The sequence below is a fragment of the Quercus robur genome, chromosome 11 (genome assembly GCF_932294415.1).
Source record: "Quercus robur chromosome 11, dhQueRobu3.1, whole genome shotgun sequence".
Classification (NCBI taxonomy): Eukaryota; Viridiplantae; Streptophyta; class Magnoliopsida; order Fagales; family Fagaceae; genus Quercus; species Quercus robur.
The window spans coordinates 4,251,421-4,269,780 of NC_065544.1; the positions used below are offsets into that span (position 1 = coordinate 4,251,421).

At 33.1% G+C, this 18,360-nt stretch overlaps 2 protein-coding genes across 7 annotated transcripts; both read left to right on the forward strand.

Moving 5' to 3' along the window:
• Positions 1-7,459, forward strand: LOC126705949 (double-stranded RNA-binding protein 4-like). Of its 5 annotated transcripts, none has more exons than XM_050405191.1 (7): positions 1-288; positions 424-573; positions 658-777; positions 1,634-1,896; positions 3,719-3,935; positions 4,036-4,357; positions 7,093-7,459. In XM_050405191.1, exons 1-7 carry the CDS (start codon positions 192-194, stop codon positions 7,163-7,165), a joined length of 1,242 nt encoding a protein of 413 aa, XP_050261148.1. In that variant the 5' UTR covers positions 1-191; the 3' UTR covers positions 7,166-7,459. The 5 variants fall into 5 exon arrangements, with proteins under 5 accessions (XP_050261148.1, XP_050261147.1, XP_050261144.1 ...); XM_050405190.1 differs by having other exon boundaries at positions 1-258; positions 388-573; XM_050405187.1 differs by having other exon boundaries at positions 1-573.
• An 8,020-nt stretch (positions 7,460-15,479) lies between these two features.
• On the forward strand, positions 15,480-17,474 carry LOC126707292 (putative transcription factor bHLH086). Of its 2 annotated transcripts, XM_050406890.1 has the most exons (6): positions 15,480-15,845; positions 15,984-16,224; positions 16,470-16,571; positions 16,676-16,741; positions 16,886-16,951; positions 17,046-17,474. In XM_050406890.1, the coding sequence occupies exons 1-6, from the start codon at positions 15,583-15,585 to the stop codon at positions 17,166-17,168; spliced, it is 861 nt and encodes a 286-aa protein (XP_050262847.1). In that variant the 5' UTR covers positions 15,480-15,582; the 3' UTR covers positions 17,169-17,474. The 2 variants fall into 2 exon arrangements, with proteins under 2 accessions (XP_050262847.1, XP_050262846.1); XM_050406889.1 differs by having other exon boundaries at positions 15,480-16,224.
• The last annotated feature ends 886 nt before the right edge of the window (positions 17,475-18,360 follow it).

Here is an 18,360-nt window from a genome sequence, read left to right on the forward strand (position 1 = left end):
TGGTCTTACTTTTTAATGCATCTCTATAATAAAATTCACTTCTCCCGAAAATGGCGAAACAAAAGACCTCTCAATTGCTTTAACACAAGCACACACAGACCTCTCTCTCTCTCTCTCTCTCTCTCTCCTCATTTCTTTGAACACAAGCACACAGTCACGGACACAGTGAGCTCACTACTTTTTGGAGATAGATGATGGCTTCATCGTCCTCTCAACCCTTGAAAATTGAGAAATTGAGCTCCAATGCCTTTCCTCAGCCTCAGCTTTCAACTCAGCCTCTGCTTCAGCCTCAGTCTCAGCCTCAGCCTCAGCCTCAGTCTACCTCTTCTTCTTCGTCCTCTCAACCCTTGAAAATTGAGAAATTGAGCTCCAATGCCTTTCCTCAACCTCAGCTTTCAACTCAGCCTCTGCTTCTGCCTCAACCTCAGCCTCAGCCTCAGTCTACCTCTTCTTCGTCCTCTCAACCCTTGAAAATGGAGAAATTGAGTTCCAATGTCTTTCCTCAGCCTCAGCTTTCAGCTCAGCCTCTGCTTCAGCCTCAGCCTCTGCTTCATCCTCAGCTTCAGCCTCAGCCTCTGCTTCAGCCTCAGCCTCAGTCTCTGCTTCAGCTTTCAGCTCAGCCTCTGCTTCAGCCTCAGCCTCTGCTTCATCCTCAGCCTCTGCTTCAGCCTCAGCCTCAGCCTCTGCTTCAGCCTCAGCCTCAGCCTCTGCTTCAGCCTCAGCCTCAGCCTCAGCCTCAGTCTACCTCTACCTCTGCAGCACAGTCCTCTTCTTCACGTAAGTCTAAACTTTTCTGGGTTTTATTTGTTTCTGTTTTTTCATACATTTTCCTTTTTGGGTTTTGATAATTTAGTCCTTAATACTTAAAGATACGAGCTTTTGAAAAATTTCTTGCTTCTTCTCTGTCCAATTTTTGTTGTTGAATATTTTAGAAAATTTTTTTAATACATTTTTTGAGCAACCAAAGGGTGTCTCACTTTCTCTGTCAAAATAATAAATAAGGGAATTTTCCTGTTTTCTGAGTGGAAATGGGGTTTGTTTATGCTATACAATTTGTTGGACTCTGTGGATGAATAAAGGGGAAAGAAAAATCAGAACTTGGGATTTGATCTTTATGTAAAATAGCTGTGTAAACTCAAATTTTACATTTTGTTAGAAAAATCAAAACTTGGGATGTGATTCTTATGTAAAATGGCTGTGCAGATTCATATTTTAATTTTTATTTGCTTTGGGGTAGGTGTTTTTAGCAAATAAGTGTCATCAAACAAACAAAACCCCATCATGTGCTAGATCAACTTATTTAATGTGTTTTTAAGGACCCAATCTGTCTTTGGTAGTGTACTTGTTCAAATAGGGGTCTAAATTCTTGATGCTTTTATTTCCCATGTACAAGATGATGTGTTTGCTTAAAGAGTAGACTAGTTCACTTCTATTGTTATTGTAATTAAGCAATTTGTGTTCCTTTAGAATTTTCCTTCAAGGCTTCTTATAATATTGCACAGTGCTTTCTCATTGTTGATTTGTGTTTCCCTTCAAGGCTTCTAATAATATAAACAATATTTTGCTTGAATTTGTTTTGCTAGCTGTTGTAGAGAAGTATTCTCTAAAAGTTGTGTGGATGGAATTTGTTTAGGCCTTTCAGAACCGGTGATGCACAAGAACCGCCTGCAGGAATACACACAAAGGTTGGGCATTCAGATGCCGATGTATAAAACTAGAAATGAGGGAATGCAACATGCGCCAAAGTTTAGATCAACAGTGGAAGTGGATGGATGCATCTATACCTCTCCAAACACCTTTTCGCTTAGAAAAACAGCCGAACAAGACGTTGCCAAACTTGCATTGGAACACATATTAAAGAAGATAAAGGATGAAGGATGTCCTCATATTCATGAGGTTTGTTACATCATGCTGTAAATTTAGACTTTGTGTGGTGAAACTTGAAATTTATTCTTTTTTTTTTGGCAAAAGACGGGAGATTAACTGTTTTGAGGTTGAAAGAAGCCTAGATTGTGAGCCTGAAAGATGCTTCTATGTGTGAAAGAATGTCTTCATGTCTGTGAAGATGATCTTTTCATTTCTATTACAATAAAGTTTTAGTGAACTTTTAGAACATTAATATGTAGGTTGCATCTTTTTCTAGGTGGATTAATTTTGAATATTAGTAATTTAATCTGGATAATAAGTATTCAAGCTAGATCCTAAGGCAAAAACGATGCTTATGTAAAAAACGTTACCTGTTTTGGTTGCATTGTTATATTAAAGGTACAACCTTGAGCATGTTATTTAACTCTGACATCTAAGATAATTATTTTGTTACTATATATTAACTTTGGTATGGCTATTGATAAGCTAGGTAGTTTCTAAATGATAAGCTAACACGTGTTAATTATGGAGAAAAGGAGCTTTTTTCAGTTTACACTTTACTTATCAAGGTTTTTTTTTTGCCTATTATGCTAACTTCGCAAACATACTAGTTATGTGACCAAAATTGGAACCTATTAGTTGTGTGACCACTTTTGGAACTTGAGTACTGAGGCTCGAGTTTCAATGTGAAGAACTCGAGTTCCACTAGAAACTTAAAAAAAAATATTTTCTCATGATTTCTCCATGGAACTTGAGTCCCTGAGTTCTTTTTTTTGATAGGTAATAATAATATTATTAAAACAAACTAAAAAATAGACAAAAGCCAATACAAGGTGTTCATGATGGTGAACACAAGGAAAAGCAAAAAACAAAATAAACAGCAAACAACTAAAAGGAAAAACTTAAAATGCAATACTAAGGGAAGAAATAAACTCTAAGATAGTGGAGCATTCCGAGAAGCCCCAACACCTAGACCAATCAAATAAAGTCTTCTGGCACAGAGCTTGTAATTGAGCCAAGGATTTCTCAGTGTCCTCAAAAGAGCGCCGATTTCTTTCCATCCAAACAATCCACATCAAACAGCCGGGAATCATATTCCATATGTCTGAATTAAATTTTCCTAGCCAAAAACTCCAACAATACACCAAGCTTTCCACAGAGCCTGGCATGACCCAATGTATCCCAAAGATCTGAAGCATGTAAACCCACAAAGAGTGAGCTACCGGACAATGGAGGAGAAGATGATCCACGGTTTCCTCATTCCGATGGCACATACAACACCTATTCACCAAAATGCGCCCCTTAAGCTTAAGATTATCCAAAGTAAGGATCTGCCCATGAACCGCTGTCCACACAAAAAAAGCCACCCTGAGTTCTAAAAGTGGCCATATAACTAATATGTTTCAAATTTGGTCACATAATTGATATGTTTGCAAAATTAGCTAAACGGGCAATAAAACCCACTTATCAAGCAATGTTAATATGTTCTCCTAAATCTCATTCCCAAGACATTGGGATTTATGTGTTTCTTTGTAAGAATGGCAAGGGTTGAAATAATATCATCATGTCACTTTATATTTGTAACTCATCTAATTATGAAACTTGCACTTTACTCTTTAGGTATGTGAATCTAAGGAATCATGAATGATGAACACATATATGAAGTGTAATGTTAATGTGCTTATAAATGTCATGTAGGATCAGTTTGCTTAGAATTAGGGTTGTTTATTTATGTATGTCTGACATATTTATGTTAGATCTAATATTGATTCAACGATTGACCAAGATCTTTTTCCTTTTTTTTTCTTTAAAAAAAAAATTATAAAATAACCTTTTTGTAGTTATTTTCCAGGATAAGATATTTTGCAAGTCTATCCTCAATGAGTTTGCTGTCAAGATGAACCTGGAGAAGCCTACTTACAATACTGTTAAGCTAGAACGAGAAGGGTTCCTTCCAGTTTTCATGTCTACTTTGGTTTTCAACGGTTTATATCATACTGGTGAACTTGGTAGAAACAAGAAAGAAGCTGAACAATTGGCAGCACGTGCTGTTATTATCTCTCTTTTGGGTATCTTTTTTCTCTATGATTATTATGAAGTTGCCTTTAAACTATTTACGCCTTGTGTGTTCTAAACTTTGTGTGGCTACTAATTGAGGATATAATGCAGGTAATTCTGGGTTGGGAACGGTTCTTTCTGAGATAATCAAGTCTAAAGACAAACTCTATGCTGCATTGCATAAACTGAAGGATACAAGCCATGCGAATATCAGTGCTGTACCCCAGGCTGTTGGAGTTAGTATAGGACAAGGTTCTGGGCAAGTTAGCCATGAACTCATTTTATCAAAACCTGAACCATCTCAAGCAGTGAATTTGCCAATTGAATTTGTGCCTGCTGTGTTACCAGAGCCTTCAGATGTAGGTCCAAGTTCCTTGAAGAAGCGCCGCAAGAATAAGAAGAAACCTAACAAGAAATTGCGGTCTGACACTCAGTATGTTTTAATCTTTTCTCTCTTTTCATGTTTGGCATGATTCTTGTCTTATTTGCTGTAGGTTTCATTTGCTTGGAAATATTACTATTTTGGCTACTTCTATCTAGTGGAATACTTCATCATGAATTTCTCTTGAATCACCTTTGTCTCTTTAACCCATTTATTGGCCTGAATGTCCTTCATTGATGGTAGAGTTGATAGCTGGATGTAAGCCTTCAATTTTAGCCCTTTTCCTATGGAAATAAAATTTCAGAAATAATTCTCTTCTTTAAATTTAATTCATATTTTTGAACTAACGCTGCATTTATATACCTGATTTGCTTACCTCTGATCCTGTATGCTGACAATAATTTTCTGGGAGCTATTATTGGAGCTACTGATTTCAAAATATCTTGTCATCTAATCCTGCAATGTATTTAAAAAAAAAAAAATGGTAGACACAAACTATAATAATCATATCAACAAACTTGTTAGCAGGATGCAATGGCAGCTCTTAGAAACTAGGTAAAAAGTTTGGGATAAATGTTATGAAATCTGAAACAGGGGCATCATTTTCATATTTAATTGAAAAAAATATTAATAATATTAAATCTGTATTGTTTCCAGTGTTATTAAAAGTGTGCTTGGGCATGCTTAATTCTCAAAGCTCAAAGGTCTAAGTGCTTTGCTTCGGAGAAGCAAAGCTCTTCCAATGAGGCATGCCCCAAGCACACTTTTTTTTGGTGCTTTTTGAAGAAGATGAAAGCATGCCTAGGCACAATTTTTTTAATTAGAAAAATTAATGAATCACTAAAAATAACCACTCATTTTTGAAGGAAATGACACCAACCATTGATTGATCATAGAATCACCATTCTTAAGATTCTATACTACACAATTTTTTGTTACATATCAAAAGATTTACTATTCTTTTGCCTTTTGCTTTTATACTTTTCGATATTTTGATTGAACCATATACTTCATTTTGATCATAGCTATTACCATTATGTATTTTTATAAAGCAAAAGAGAATGATAGAAAATGTTATGTGCATATAAAGCAGAAGAGAATGATAGAAAATGTTATGTATAAGTATATACGTGACAGATGCGTGGGTATTGATATGGGTATGGGTACTATACTGGTACGGGGATACAACATTTGTTGAAAAACTTAGGGTATGATACATCGGGATATGTGTATTAATTACTTATTAAATATATTTTATTTATATATCTTTATACATTATTAAGCATTTATTTATATATTTTTTTAACATATACCAGTTTAAAATCAATAATGGATTGTAAAGTGAATCCATGACCATCAAATAATGTTCAGAATACAAACCAAGATCCAAATAGTAAATAAAAGATAACTAGATAAGTATTCAGCATTGAAACCAATATATAAAACACAAAAATACAAATTCTTATAAGTTTGGGTTATCTCTTTCTATCGGGGGTTGGTTTACAACGATATTCAAGTCATATCACGGGTGTATCCTATATGTATTGGCACTTAAAAAAATGTTTGGGTATGTATTTCGATGTATCTGTTATGATACTGTGACTATACATATCAGATATGGGTACGTGAGCAAAAATGGAGTATCCATGCATCCTACTATGTCTGTATTATTATTATGTTGTCAATTGATAGTTATTTTCAAATTTACCATATAAAAATTTTAAGAAACTGAAATAATATATGTAAAATTTTAAGTTACAACCTTTGTGCAGTGGCACTATCCTTTGAACTAGTAGACAATATATTACTAAATTTTAATTTATTAACTCTTTTTATTATATGTTAGGTATCTTTCTATTAAAGGTTATCATTGATTATTTTTTATTTTATAACTTACCAATCACACGAACACACACACACGCACACACTCATGTACACTATGACATAGCTATGTATTTATGTATATAAATAATTTTGATCTAGTAAATCAAGCAAAAATTGGAAGATGTCCATCTTTAGTTAATAGATTTCTTTGTTAGGTTTAAAATATTTGTGATCTCACCAATATATGTGAAATCAGTGAGGCCCTATCAGTGCTGATGTGGCTGCACACAATCACTTCTCTCTCTCTCTATCTATCTATCTATATATATATATAGCATAGGGCATTAGGTAAATTTTGTTATTGTTTCTGCACTATGAACCAGATTCTGAGGTTGAAGTTGCTTTATGGTTTGATACTTTGATTGGATCTATGTAACTTTATTGTTGCCAGTTAGGATCTATGTAAGTTTCTTATTGCTAGTTACTCCTTTTATAAAAAATTTCCACATCATGCTGTTGTTGATTAGTCATAAAGCTGATTTAAGCTCTTTGTAACTTAGTGAGGAAAAAAAAGATATTTTCAGGTTCTATGGTTATATTAGACTAACATGTAAATTAGATATTTGGATGTTCTTTGGATGATCATTGAGAAGGTCATAAATTAGATATTTACATAAGAAAGAGCTCTATCTTACATTTCTCTCAAATTACTTACAGGTTTTGTTTTGCAAAAGTTCGCAAATTCCTCACTAATTTTAAAAGCTTTCTTCACCATCTCTTTCTCAATTTTTCTAGGCATGTGTTGAATATCATTGAAGCTGGCAGTGGCATGCATCTTTCTTTATCTCTCTGCATTGCATGCCCTCATGCATCATAAATCTATATGTGCATATTTCCATATATATTGCTGTTCTTGTATAGGTGTTTATGTTTCTTAATTGGAAGTAAATTTGTTGTTACAGGTTGTCAATTGCCGGCTTTCCTATTACTCAAGCCCCAATAACTCAAGCTCCACCCTGTTCGGTAGCCCAATAAAGAAACTTGCTCTTATGTGTATGAATTGTGTATATATTTAGTTTAGGTTGGCTTAAAGCTCTCATATTGGGTTTAGTAAGAAATTAATCTCTCACCATTTTATGCTTTGGAAACTTGCTCTGTAGTGTAAGTGTATATATTTTGTTTAGGTGGAATCAAAGTTCTCATTTTGAGTTTTGTTAGGCATTAGTCCCTCTCTGTTTTATGCTTTGTAATTAAAATACTTTATATGGATCTGTGTACCTGTTACTATTATGGAAAAACCTGCCACATCATGTGGTTGCATCTTGCTAATTTTTTTGTTTGTTTCTTGTTTAATGTCCTAGTGGTCATTTAGAAGGTATTACAATTTGGGTACTGATCATACGGATTGCTTCTGATGTTACTTCCATATTACGATGCTTTATTATGTGTGCAACATTTGAACATTAACACGATTCAGATAAACATGACCACTGTTTATAATGCTATTGTTTGGAGTTTTTGTTTTTAGTTGGAAATCAGTTCCACATTATGTTGCAATTTTTTTGCCTGCGTTGTGTTTGAAAATGGAAAATGCATTCATGGTGGTAAGCGTTAGCGCTATTTATGATATACAGTATACACAAGTCTTGGTCGCTTATGCAGGCATTGGTAAACACTGTCAAGGACAAATGGAAAGGGTGAGAAAATGGTGAGGAGGGTTAAGTAATTTTTTAATATATATTGTCATTAGTGAATTAAATTTGGTGATGGCTTGCATAATGAGCAAAGAAATGCTCTTTTAAGAGTCTTTGAGAAAATTAATTAGACTTTTTGCAATATGAGAAATTGATTAGGCTGTTCTCATAAGTTTACTCTCTCAAGGATATTCTTGTTTCCTATAGCTGAGGCCACCATCCTAGTCCTAGCTCTTGCTGGTACACCATGTTCTCCTTCCCATAACCATAGATAACAAAGTAGGTATACTCTCTGTATCTTCAAACTTATTTGGACAAAATTTCGTAATTGTTGTTCGATGATATGGTAGATTGTTAATAGTAAATAAGAAAGTGATAGTGGTGGGTTTAAATGCAAACTATGAAAAGCTTGCCAATTTAATTGTTGCATAAAATGTGAAATTTTTTCGAGAATATAACATGAAACCATTACTTGTACAAGTTTTGCTATGTGACAAGTGACAACTCTCCAATTACTTGTATATAACATGAATGATGAAACCTTTATATAACCAAGTCAATTATACTATGATCTACACACTTCGGCAGATTTGACCCAATGCAGCAGAGAAAACTAACTATTATGGCGTGTCACTGTCCAACATATAAGTTTTATGTTAAGTGTTTAATTGCTAAGATTGAAAGTTACAAGTTTATTTTTAATTTCAGCCCTTGGATAATTTTTTATTTTTATAACTTTCCTCACACTAAGGGGTAATTGCACTACATCCTTATCCATTCCAACGCAATACCTTTTGAGACACATGAAAGGACAAATGCACGAGGAAAGATTCCTATGCAATAAGTTAAAAGGATCCATGTAGACCCTTGGAGCATATCTGGTAGAATTTTCATTTTCTCGCATAGAAAAAAAAGCTATTTTTTTTATTAAAAAAATATTTCATCTATTTACTTTTTTAAATATATTTTTCAACAAAATTTATATTATGTCTCTCTATTTCATTTAAATATTTTTCTTTACTTTATTATTTCATAACAGTTATATTTTTTAAATTTTATTGTAATTCAAAATTTATCAAATTTGTGTTAGTCTCGTGAAACTTCTTTAAAATTATGTGTAATTTGAAATTTATCAAATGCATCTTATAGTTTTGAAGTTTACCAAATCTATGTAATTTGGAATTAACTTATTATAACTAACTTGAAATTCATTAATTTTTTTCCAAAAAGAAATTTATTAAACTTTTGCAAGGTTTTTATTTTTCAAAATCATTAAATCCATCAATTTATAATTTCTATGTTTTAATATAAAAAAGTCCACTCTTTCTAATCTTAATGTTTGGGATTATTATTATTGATTAAAAAAAATATTTTAGATCAACCCCACCCTCTTCGTCCACCACTCATTTCATTTCAGTTTTACTCTCATTATAGAGAAATTGCCATTCCTTTGCAAATTCCTTCCGCTGCACTTGTCCCCTTCATCTGTCAGATTGTTCCTTTGTCGACTTGTACAACAAGTTCACCTCAGAGTCATCTCTTGATTATCGTGCTCAAACTTGAAAGCGAAACATGGATCTAGTTTCACCACATTTTAGTATTTTTGAGTATTTGTTAAAAAATAAGTAAAGTAAAAATATAATTGTACATAAACCATACACAAGTTGGTTTAAAAAATAAGCCAATTTATTAAACCCAATCCCAATCTAAATTCAAAATGGGAAAAAGTTAATGAATATTTTAAGGGTATTGGTTTAAAAAAAAATGATTTTTTGATAATTTTTTATATTTTCATAAAAGTAGTATAAAAAAACTTTTTAAAAATAGTTCATTAACAAATATCCAAAAGGCATCAATTAACGAGACTTGTAAGGGCCCGTTTCGCAGTCTAAGCCCAAGATGTATGATCCTGGCCTAGTGAGCCCAATACAATGAATTTGTAGAGAGTGGGTCAAAGAACTAAGCCTTAGTGAGTTGGACAACGACTAGTATTGGATTAAATAACAATTAAACACAAATAAGAGATTCCGATATCAATGGACTTACAGTCCGAGGAGGTCTCACTTTTATAAATTGATCATAATTGGGTATAAGCACAATTTAGATTGCTACAGTATTCTTTTTCTATTTTTCCGATCCCTTTCTCATGGAAGGTCCCTTACATTATATAGTTCCCTTCAGATCATCTTTGTAATACTCCAATTTGATTGATTGTGTGATGTGTGTGGGTGTGTGATGTGTGTGGATGTGTGATGAGTCCCACATTGGGTATTTACTGGGTAGATCTGGGTTTTATTAACAATTACAAGGAGCCTCAATTGTGACTAGTTCTTTTGAGGTATAGCGCAGATGTGGCTAGCGCTTTTTCTTAAGTCGTTACATATGGTATCAGAGTCAGTCCGGTAACCTCGTATGGGCTCAGAGACACTACCTATAAAATGGGTCTTAACGAGGACGTTAGAGATTTAAGTGAGGGAGATTGTGATAGGTGGCCAAGGCAGCACTGTTTAGGGGTCTTCTACACATAAATGTGGCCAGAAAAGTAGCTGCAGTGCATTCAATGCGGTGGTTGCAGTTTTCCCTTATATATTTTTGGATTCCTCTCCTTTTCGTATATTCATGATGCACGTCCCTATCAATGGAGCTTCTTGGAAGGTCACCTCGATTGTTGGAATACATATCTGAATTGTACTTATCGTATCCGAGGAGTTATTCCTCCTCGGACCAACTTCCCATTCGTATTTTGCTCACTAAACCCTAAACTTGAATCATTCGTTACCATTTGCTCCTCCTCGGACTGCTCATGCTCTCGGCCTAGACCCAAGGTCCAACATATGATTTGGGTCCTTAACCCTACAAGACTCATTCAAAATTTTCATTACTTCTCCTTAGGATCATCTACTCACTTATCCATGGAGGAAAAATAAAGAGTTTTGGCTTTCGATAAATTGTTATTGATCATGTTCTTTAAACTCTCATTCTCACGTTAGGCAGCAAAGACTATATACCGTGTGTATTATTTCAAATCCCCATAAAAAAAAAAAAAAAAAAAAAAAAAAAAAAAAAAAAAAACCAGATGAATATTAAAATTTAGATCCTGTATACAAAACATACACGAATTTCAGTATAAAGATACTCACAATGGAGAGTAAATGTGTGTGCACAAGTGTATGTGTGCGTGAGTGAGTTATAGAGAAACCCAAAAGGTTCAATAAGCATCTTATCGGGACAACCAAGAACTATAGTTTTCATCAACTTCTTTAATTAAGAGCTGTGACATTAACAAACAATAATGTTCAATAAATAATTAAGAATCATTAGGAACTTAAACTCGCCAGTTGGATTCATAAACCCGTATAAAAAGAGAGAGAGAGAGAGCACATTAGGATATCAAATTTTCAGGTTGTCATTAATGCCTAAATCTTTGAGATAAGGTAAACCAGGCAATAATAAACATGAACTGTACATTGTGGTAAGGGTTGCCAAGTTCATCATTAGAGGAATAACTCAAAGCTCCTTAAAACAAGGGATAGAGTTCCTCTGTCAATGCCAGCTTGCTGCTTCATCACCCTATTCAATTCTTCTTGTCTGGACAACAAAACATGTGGATGATAATCTTCATTGGGGCAGTAAATGACATATATATTTTTGTCTAAATAGTAAATAATATAGGAGTATTTTTTTATTTGATGGATATCTGAGGTTGGAATTCCAAATTTATTATTTGAGAATAAGAGATTTTAGAGCAATATTCGTATATCTTGTGCAAAAATTCTTATCTATTTTAGTCTAAGAACTTACTTTTTCTATTTTGTATATTCACTTTTCAAAACACCTCACATCAGATTATGTATTTTATACTAGATTTAATTAAATATTACTCCCTCCGTCCTAATTTGTTTGTCCTGTTTGAAAAGTCAAACTTTTTAAGAGAACATTATTTATTGTCTTGTCTACCTCATTAAAATGTATAAGTTTACAAAATTACTTTTAAATAAATTTATTAGCTTTTTTTGAAATAGTCATTCTTAATGAGGCAACTAAAAAGGTGCTCCAATTAGATTGATTTTTTAAAATATTTGTTAGTTTTCTTTTCAAATAGTTTTGAAAATAAAGTAGGGGTATAATAAGAACATTAGTAAATTAATAATTTTATTTTTAGAAACAGAATAATATTTTGGGACATTCAAAAATGGAATAGAGAACAAATAAACTGGGACAGAGGAAGTAATTTTTATTGATTTTTAAAAATTTTTTTTTTCTATTTTTTTACACATAACAATCACCATTCATTGTTTTTCTTCATCATCGGAATATGTAAAGAAAGAATAAAATAAAACTAAAGGAAAATTATTAGTGTCAGTATAGCAATCCTGTGTTCTTACATAATTTTGCATGGACTGATGTTGGTATTCTTATAAGCCGAGCTAACATTAACATACTAATAAATGATATAGTATTGTATTTAACTGTTCTTATATGCCACCAAAAGTTTGAATATGCAGCCAAAGTTTAAATATAGTAATTATTAATTTATTACTACAAGTTATTGACTATAAGCAATGTTTAATTTGATTCGGTTTGTGTCTAAGTAGAGTGAAGCAAGTTTTGGCTCTATACGGCTATAGGGGTATTTTAAAAAGGGTTTGCTTGCATCATATTAATATATAGTTTGCTAACGTTCAGTAGTGCATGCCTATTTACTATTTAGTATTTAAATCTATGATTATATCGTTTAATAAAGATACTAATATTGATATAAAGTCAAAGTGGTGGTTGTACTGGAAGCTGTGGAAGGAAGGAATTTATAGTCGGCGTCGGTAACTGATAACGACAGTTAATTTGCTCACTCATTCAGAACAAACAAAAAAAATATCATCTCAGAAAACATCATAGCACACATCATACTCACCTATTGATCCTCTTCGAAACCACTGAACTATATATATATATATATGTTTTATTTAGTATTTATTTATTTTAATTTTTTTTGGGTATAAATTAGATTGATGTTACTTGAAGTTTCACCAAATAATGTGGCAGACAACTTTTTTCACGGTAAATTTTATAAGTATTAAAATAATTGATTGTGAGTGGTGGATAAAATGTGATGGATCCATGACCATATGGATCCATCACGTTTTATGAGTGTTAATTAGTTGTTTTCATCACTCATAGTTACTATATTTAAGTTCATGAATTGATGCTTTCCAAATGCTATATTGAGGCAATGACACTCCTACCCTTAAGGTTTCATAAAGGAAATTGCTTATGTAAAGTATCTAAGGTTCCCAAATCAAATTCAAACACATGGTTACATTGACTAATGCAATGCATATAGTAATTATCTTTCCTAATGAGAATTAAATTCAATATAATTATGTGTTTAAATTTAATCCAGAAACCTAATTAAATTATTGCATTTGTGAAACTGTACATATATATATATATATATATATTTTTTTTTTTTGGCTGGGTAATTTGTTATTGTGGGGGATCGAACCCCCGAGTTAGCGGACACGTAAGGTTCCGGGTACCACTGAGGCATCTAGGCTTGGTGGTTAGTGGAATATTTATTTATTTATCCCAAAAATATTCTTATACATTTATACAAACTTTAAGGTGTCATTTGTCCACAAAACTGAGTGAGTGTTCTTTTGTTGCATTTATACAAACCTCAATGCACATGTCATTTCTTAAAGCCTTGCACCTACAAAGTTACAATAAAGTCCCGATCGACTTCCATATTTTGATTTCAAGAAGTGAAACTGGTTGATCATTTATAGTTTTTAAGTTTTTATGGTCTGTATGTGGACATTTTGCATCATGCAACATAAGGTTTCATCTTGTTAAGTTGTTTATCATGTTCCAAGTGCTTTTTCACTGATAGTTACTCTCTTCCACGATACCATGCATCGCACGTAGATCCTAGCAAACAACCTTCAATATACCAGTACTAGGTTTAACAAATAACAATGAACGATTTTGATTGTCAACACTACTTCACATCAATGGAGTTTACACCATCCAATTATTTCTTTAAGTGCTCAATGAAATATGGACCAAATTCCTATCATGATGATCGATACATATCTTTGTTTCATGGCTCCTTATTTCGGTTTATGTATATTCAGTAATTATATATGAATACATATTTTGATGATAATCTTTATCTTTGAGTTATAACTCATGAGGGATTGAAGGTGCTTGATTTGGTGAGATCAAATAGTTTGGAACATGAATTAAATATTATTAGTGATGTACTGTATTAGTTAAATGGAGACTTATTACAGTACTTCACTACAAAACGCGGGGGTAGAAGCTTCTACCCTATGCTTTCTTGTCAGGTGGCATTTTTTTTTTTTAATAATTTATAAGGAGAGAACTCAACTCACGACCGATGGAGCATTCACATTTGTTATTGTTGGGAATACTCTACAACATTAATTGAACAAAATGACAAAAGTGGGTGATTAATATAATATAATTTGGTTCAAATTTATAGTTTTAATCTTTTGAATTAAGTGATATTTGTATATGTTATATTAATTACTCAATTGGATTCCATTAAAAAAAAACCCTCAATTGGAGTCCCCTCAAGTGTTCTCTTCTCAATTGCAACAATTATGGATTTGAATTTCAATAAAACATTATATTATAATAGACTTATTAGATAAGTTCGAGTGTGATATCTCACTATTTGAAAAAAGGATTAATACTTGTATATTGTTTGTGTGCAATAACAAGTGTGAGTACATGTACATTTATGTGCAATAATAAGTGTGAAATAAACATTATCCATTTAAAAATTGCTTAAGTTACCTTCACATTTTTAACAATTCTTTCATTCAAAATTTAACATGATAGAACATCAATTCACAGCTTTTCCTTTCGTTATATAAAAAAGAAGAAATATATAAACTTGGTAATAATCCTATTGTAAGATTGTCCCAGCAAGGATATGATATATAACTGCATATCATATAGTTGTCTTAGTGATTTTAGTTTCCTATTCTATCTATTCCAAAAAAAAAAAAAAATCAGGCAAACATGTGAGAGTTCTGTAGGCAAAAGCATCTTCTGCAGAAGATGCGCTTAAACTTGGATACAATTCACTCTTCTGAATGCAGTAGCCATAACCATGAATCCATTAAAACAATTCATAACCATGAAAAATATCCATGACCAGCTACACCCCTACACACAGAATGTAACATATAGTATTAAAAGAGTAGGTGTCCACGTGCCCAAGCAAGAAGGAAACAATGGAGGAAGTATCCTGCAAATTGGTCCAGGTTCCCGAAAGTGAGACTAATTTACAAGATTGGAATCTCAGTGAAGACGTGGGATACCAAAAGATCCGCCGAGCTTTTTGCTAGTTTACTCTCAATTTTTTTTTTAATTAATCTCCAATCTATTTTCTTCTGCCAGCTAACAATCCCAATACAAAAACTAATTGTATAATGGTTAGCAATTTCATGACATCTATAATTTTACACGCTTTCCATGACCATTAAGACTTTCTAACTACTATCAGTCATGATTTTTATAATTGATCTTTGTTAGTTTAAAATACAATACAATAAATTCCATCACCATTAATATAATACGGTGTAAAACACCTATTGTATTTAGTTTATAAGTTTCTACAAATAGGCCCTCCCACAGTTCTAGTCATTCTAAATCTTGCCTGTCTGCTTGAACTGGCCTTAGTAGCTCCAATTCTAGCTAGTTCATTCATATATACTGTCTTTCTCAATGGCTCTTGCCAAGGACCGAATGCTACATGATTCATGCATGGGCTCAGTTCATCAATTAGTCCCAGACCTTTCCTCACCGGGACCTAATTATGCAGTTGATGATGATGAATGCAACAAGGTGGCTCTTCAAGAAGTAGCCGGGTTGGAGAGTACTGGGTTTGTCAAGAATGTTGGCATGAATTCTAATGCGTTTGTGTTTAGGCCAACAAATTATCAACCAGCTCATGAAGAAGCTCACTCCTTGATAAACTTCAAAAACGGGTATGGTAGTGGTAATTTTATGCATAGTACTTGTGAATCTTTGCTTAGCTTCGAGCAAACTGAACGTTCTTCTCAGAACAGTTTCTTGAAAACTAATAATCACAAAGAAGAGTACTCAATGTGGGAGGGTAATTTCAGTGACCAGAGTTACCAACGGACTGAAATTAGCTCGAAATGCAGCAGTGAGCCTCGCCTATTGGTAGAGTTCAATTGTTTTCAGACAGCTAGCAATTACAGCTCCATCACTAGTACCACTACAAAAGAAAACCAGCATGAGGATGGTGCATATGGATGGTTATACTCAGAAGAACCTGTGGACACTGATAGCATCCAAGAGTCTGGAACACATGAAACAAGCTTCCACAAGCGGCTCCATATGGTAATTTTTCTTCAATTTTGCCTTGCACTACACATATAATTAGCAATAATTATTCAGCATTTTGGGAGTTCAATTTGGTCCCACTAATAACTTCATAATGGAACCATAATTCATGCAAAATGAGAGAGTAACACGTTTAGTTACTCTATGAATACCTTAATAATTTCTGTCAATCTTTGCCTTTGGTATAGGGTTGTAGACATAAATGGTCTAACTTAGTGACTTTTTTTTTTTTTTTTTTGAAGGGAGAGAGCACACAAGCTTCAAAGAAGCAATTCGCCAATGCAAATAAGAAGCCAAAGCCAAAGTCAAGTTCGTCAAAAGACCCGCAAAGTATTGCTGCCAAGGTTTGCCTCAATCCTAAGTTAACCTGATATATATCCATACATATAGTTTGAGTGCAAATTAAGCAAAATCAATAAGTGGTACTGAAAGAAAGTTTGTCTTTCAGAATCGAAGAGAGAGGATTAGCGAGCGGCTTAAAGTACTACAAGAACTTGTACCTAATGGTTCCAAGGTGATGAGCATTTTCATTACTACTTCCCATTTTCTGTATTCTTGCTTCTTTACTTTAGACCTCATAACAGAAACTTTTCACTATCTTGGAATGTTGGGTTTCTATTAAATTCTTCTATCTAATTTTTATTTTTGCCTCACACAGGTTGATCTTGTTACCATGTTAGAAAAAGCCATTAGTTATGTCAAGTTTCTTCAACTTCAAGTAAAGGTGTGTGACTTAAAGCCATTTTTACTCTCAAATCCAAGGCCTCAAATCATTGAAAACGTATATATGACTTTTTTTTTTTTTCTTTTGGTTTCAGGTGTTGGCAACAGATGAATTTTGGCCGGTTCAAGGTGGAAAAGCTCCTGATATTTCTCAAGTAAAGGATGCAATTGATGCTATTCTCTGCTCTCAGAGAGACACAGACTCAAGCTCAAAGTAATGGAGTTAAAACTGCAAAAGAAGAAGAAGAAGAAGAAGAAGAAGAAGAAGAATACAATAATATAATCTAAGGGCAACTTGAGAGGCAAAGAAAAAGCTTTGTTTTAACATTTAGCATGCTCCAGTACAAAAAAAGAAAAGAAAAGAAAAAGATTAACTAATAGATTACATTTCGTTTTCTTCTATATCTGAAGCTCTTGTAATCTAATTATGCATTTCTATATGCAATGAGAGCCGAGACTGCAACCTAGTCCAATTCACAGAGAATCTATGTATTTTGTTTTTACTCTATAATTTAGAGTATGCATGATGATCCTGTTATTAGCTTTATATTTACATTTTGAATTTCTGGTAATTTTGGTTTTAATCAATACTAACTTAGTCTCTGACATATGGCTGCAAATCTTTAGGATAATTATATATATCTCCTGAACAACATTACAACAAATATAACAAACGGCCGATAATTTAAAATTTGTAACCATGCATGGGATCATACTTTTGAACAATGCTGTTGAGGTTAAGCTTATAATATGTAAGAATGCATGACAATTTGGTCCGTCCAAAATTGAACATAATTTTAAGTTCTGATATATATATAGGTATGGTTGTTCACCCACTGAACACCACCAATCATAGCTGACTGGCAGTGGTGGCCTCTGACAAGGTCATCAGTGGTGGTTGGTAGTAAATATTTGACTAAATTGCACTTTTGGAATGTTGAGGTGGTTTCAATTTTAACTTTTACGTTTCAAAATTTTCATACCATTCATTTTTAATTTATTTTTATATTGGTCATTTATATTTGAAAATAAAAAGTTTAAAACGTAAAGGGCCAAACAGAAAATTGAATCAAACATGATGGCTAAAATAAAAATTTGAAAACTTAAATAGTCGGAATGAAAAAAACTTTAAACTTTAAGGGTCAAAAGTGCACTTTAGTCTAAATATTTTAAGATCGATGAGTTTAATGTAGTAGTCAGTGACAAGAATTTGAAAATAGCTTGAAAACCAACAACATACCCCCCCCCCCCTCCCCCCAAAAAAAAATCATATCTTTTGTTTTCCCCAACAAAAATAAGATCCATCCACACAAAAAAAAAAATCAAATCTTTCATCACCCACTCCCATAACACCACCACACCTTTGCTGCGTTCTCTCCACAAAACATTAGATCGATCACTCCACGTCTA

Bases quoted from the DNA above. Each gene is read 5' to 3' on its own strand.
- LOC126705949 (XM_050405187.1), top strand. From the start codon at position 192: ATGATGGCTTCATCGTCCTCTCAACCCTTGAAAATTGAGAAATTGAGC. The intron at 1,897-3,718 runs GTTTGTTACATC...GTTATTTTCCAG, and splicing joins GATGTCCTCATATTCATGAG to GATAAGATATTTTGCAAGTC. The intron at 4,358-7,092 runs GTATGTTTTAAT...TTGTTGTTACAG, and splicing joins AAATTGCGGTCTGACACTCA to GTTGTCAATTGCCGGCTTTC.
- LOC126707292 (XM_050406889.1), top strand. From the start codon at position 15,583: ATGGCTCTTGCCAAGGACCGAATGCTACATGATTCATGCATGGGCTCA. The intron at 16,225-16,469 runs GTAATTTTTCTT...TTTTTTTTGAAG, and splicing joins TCCACAAGCGGCTCCATATG to GGAGAGAGCACACAAGCTTC. The intron at 16,572-16,675 runs GTTTGCCTCAAT...TTTGTCTTTCAG, and splicing joins CGCAAAGTATTGCTGCCAAG to AATCGAAGAGAGAGGATTAG.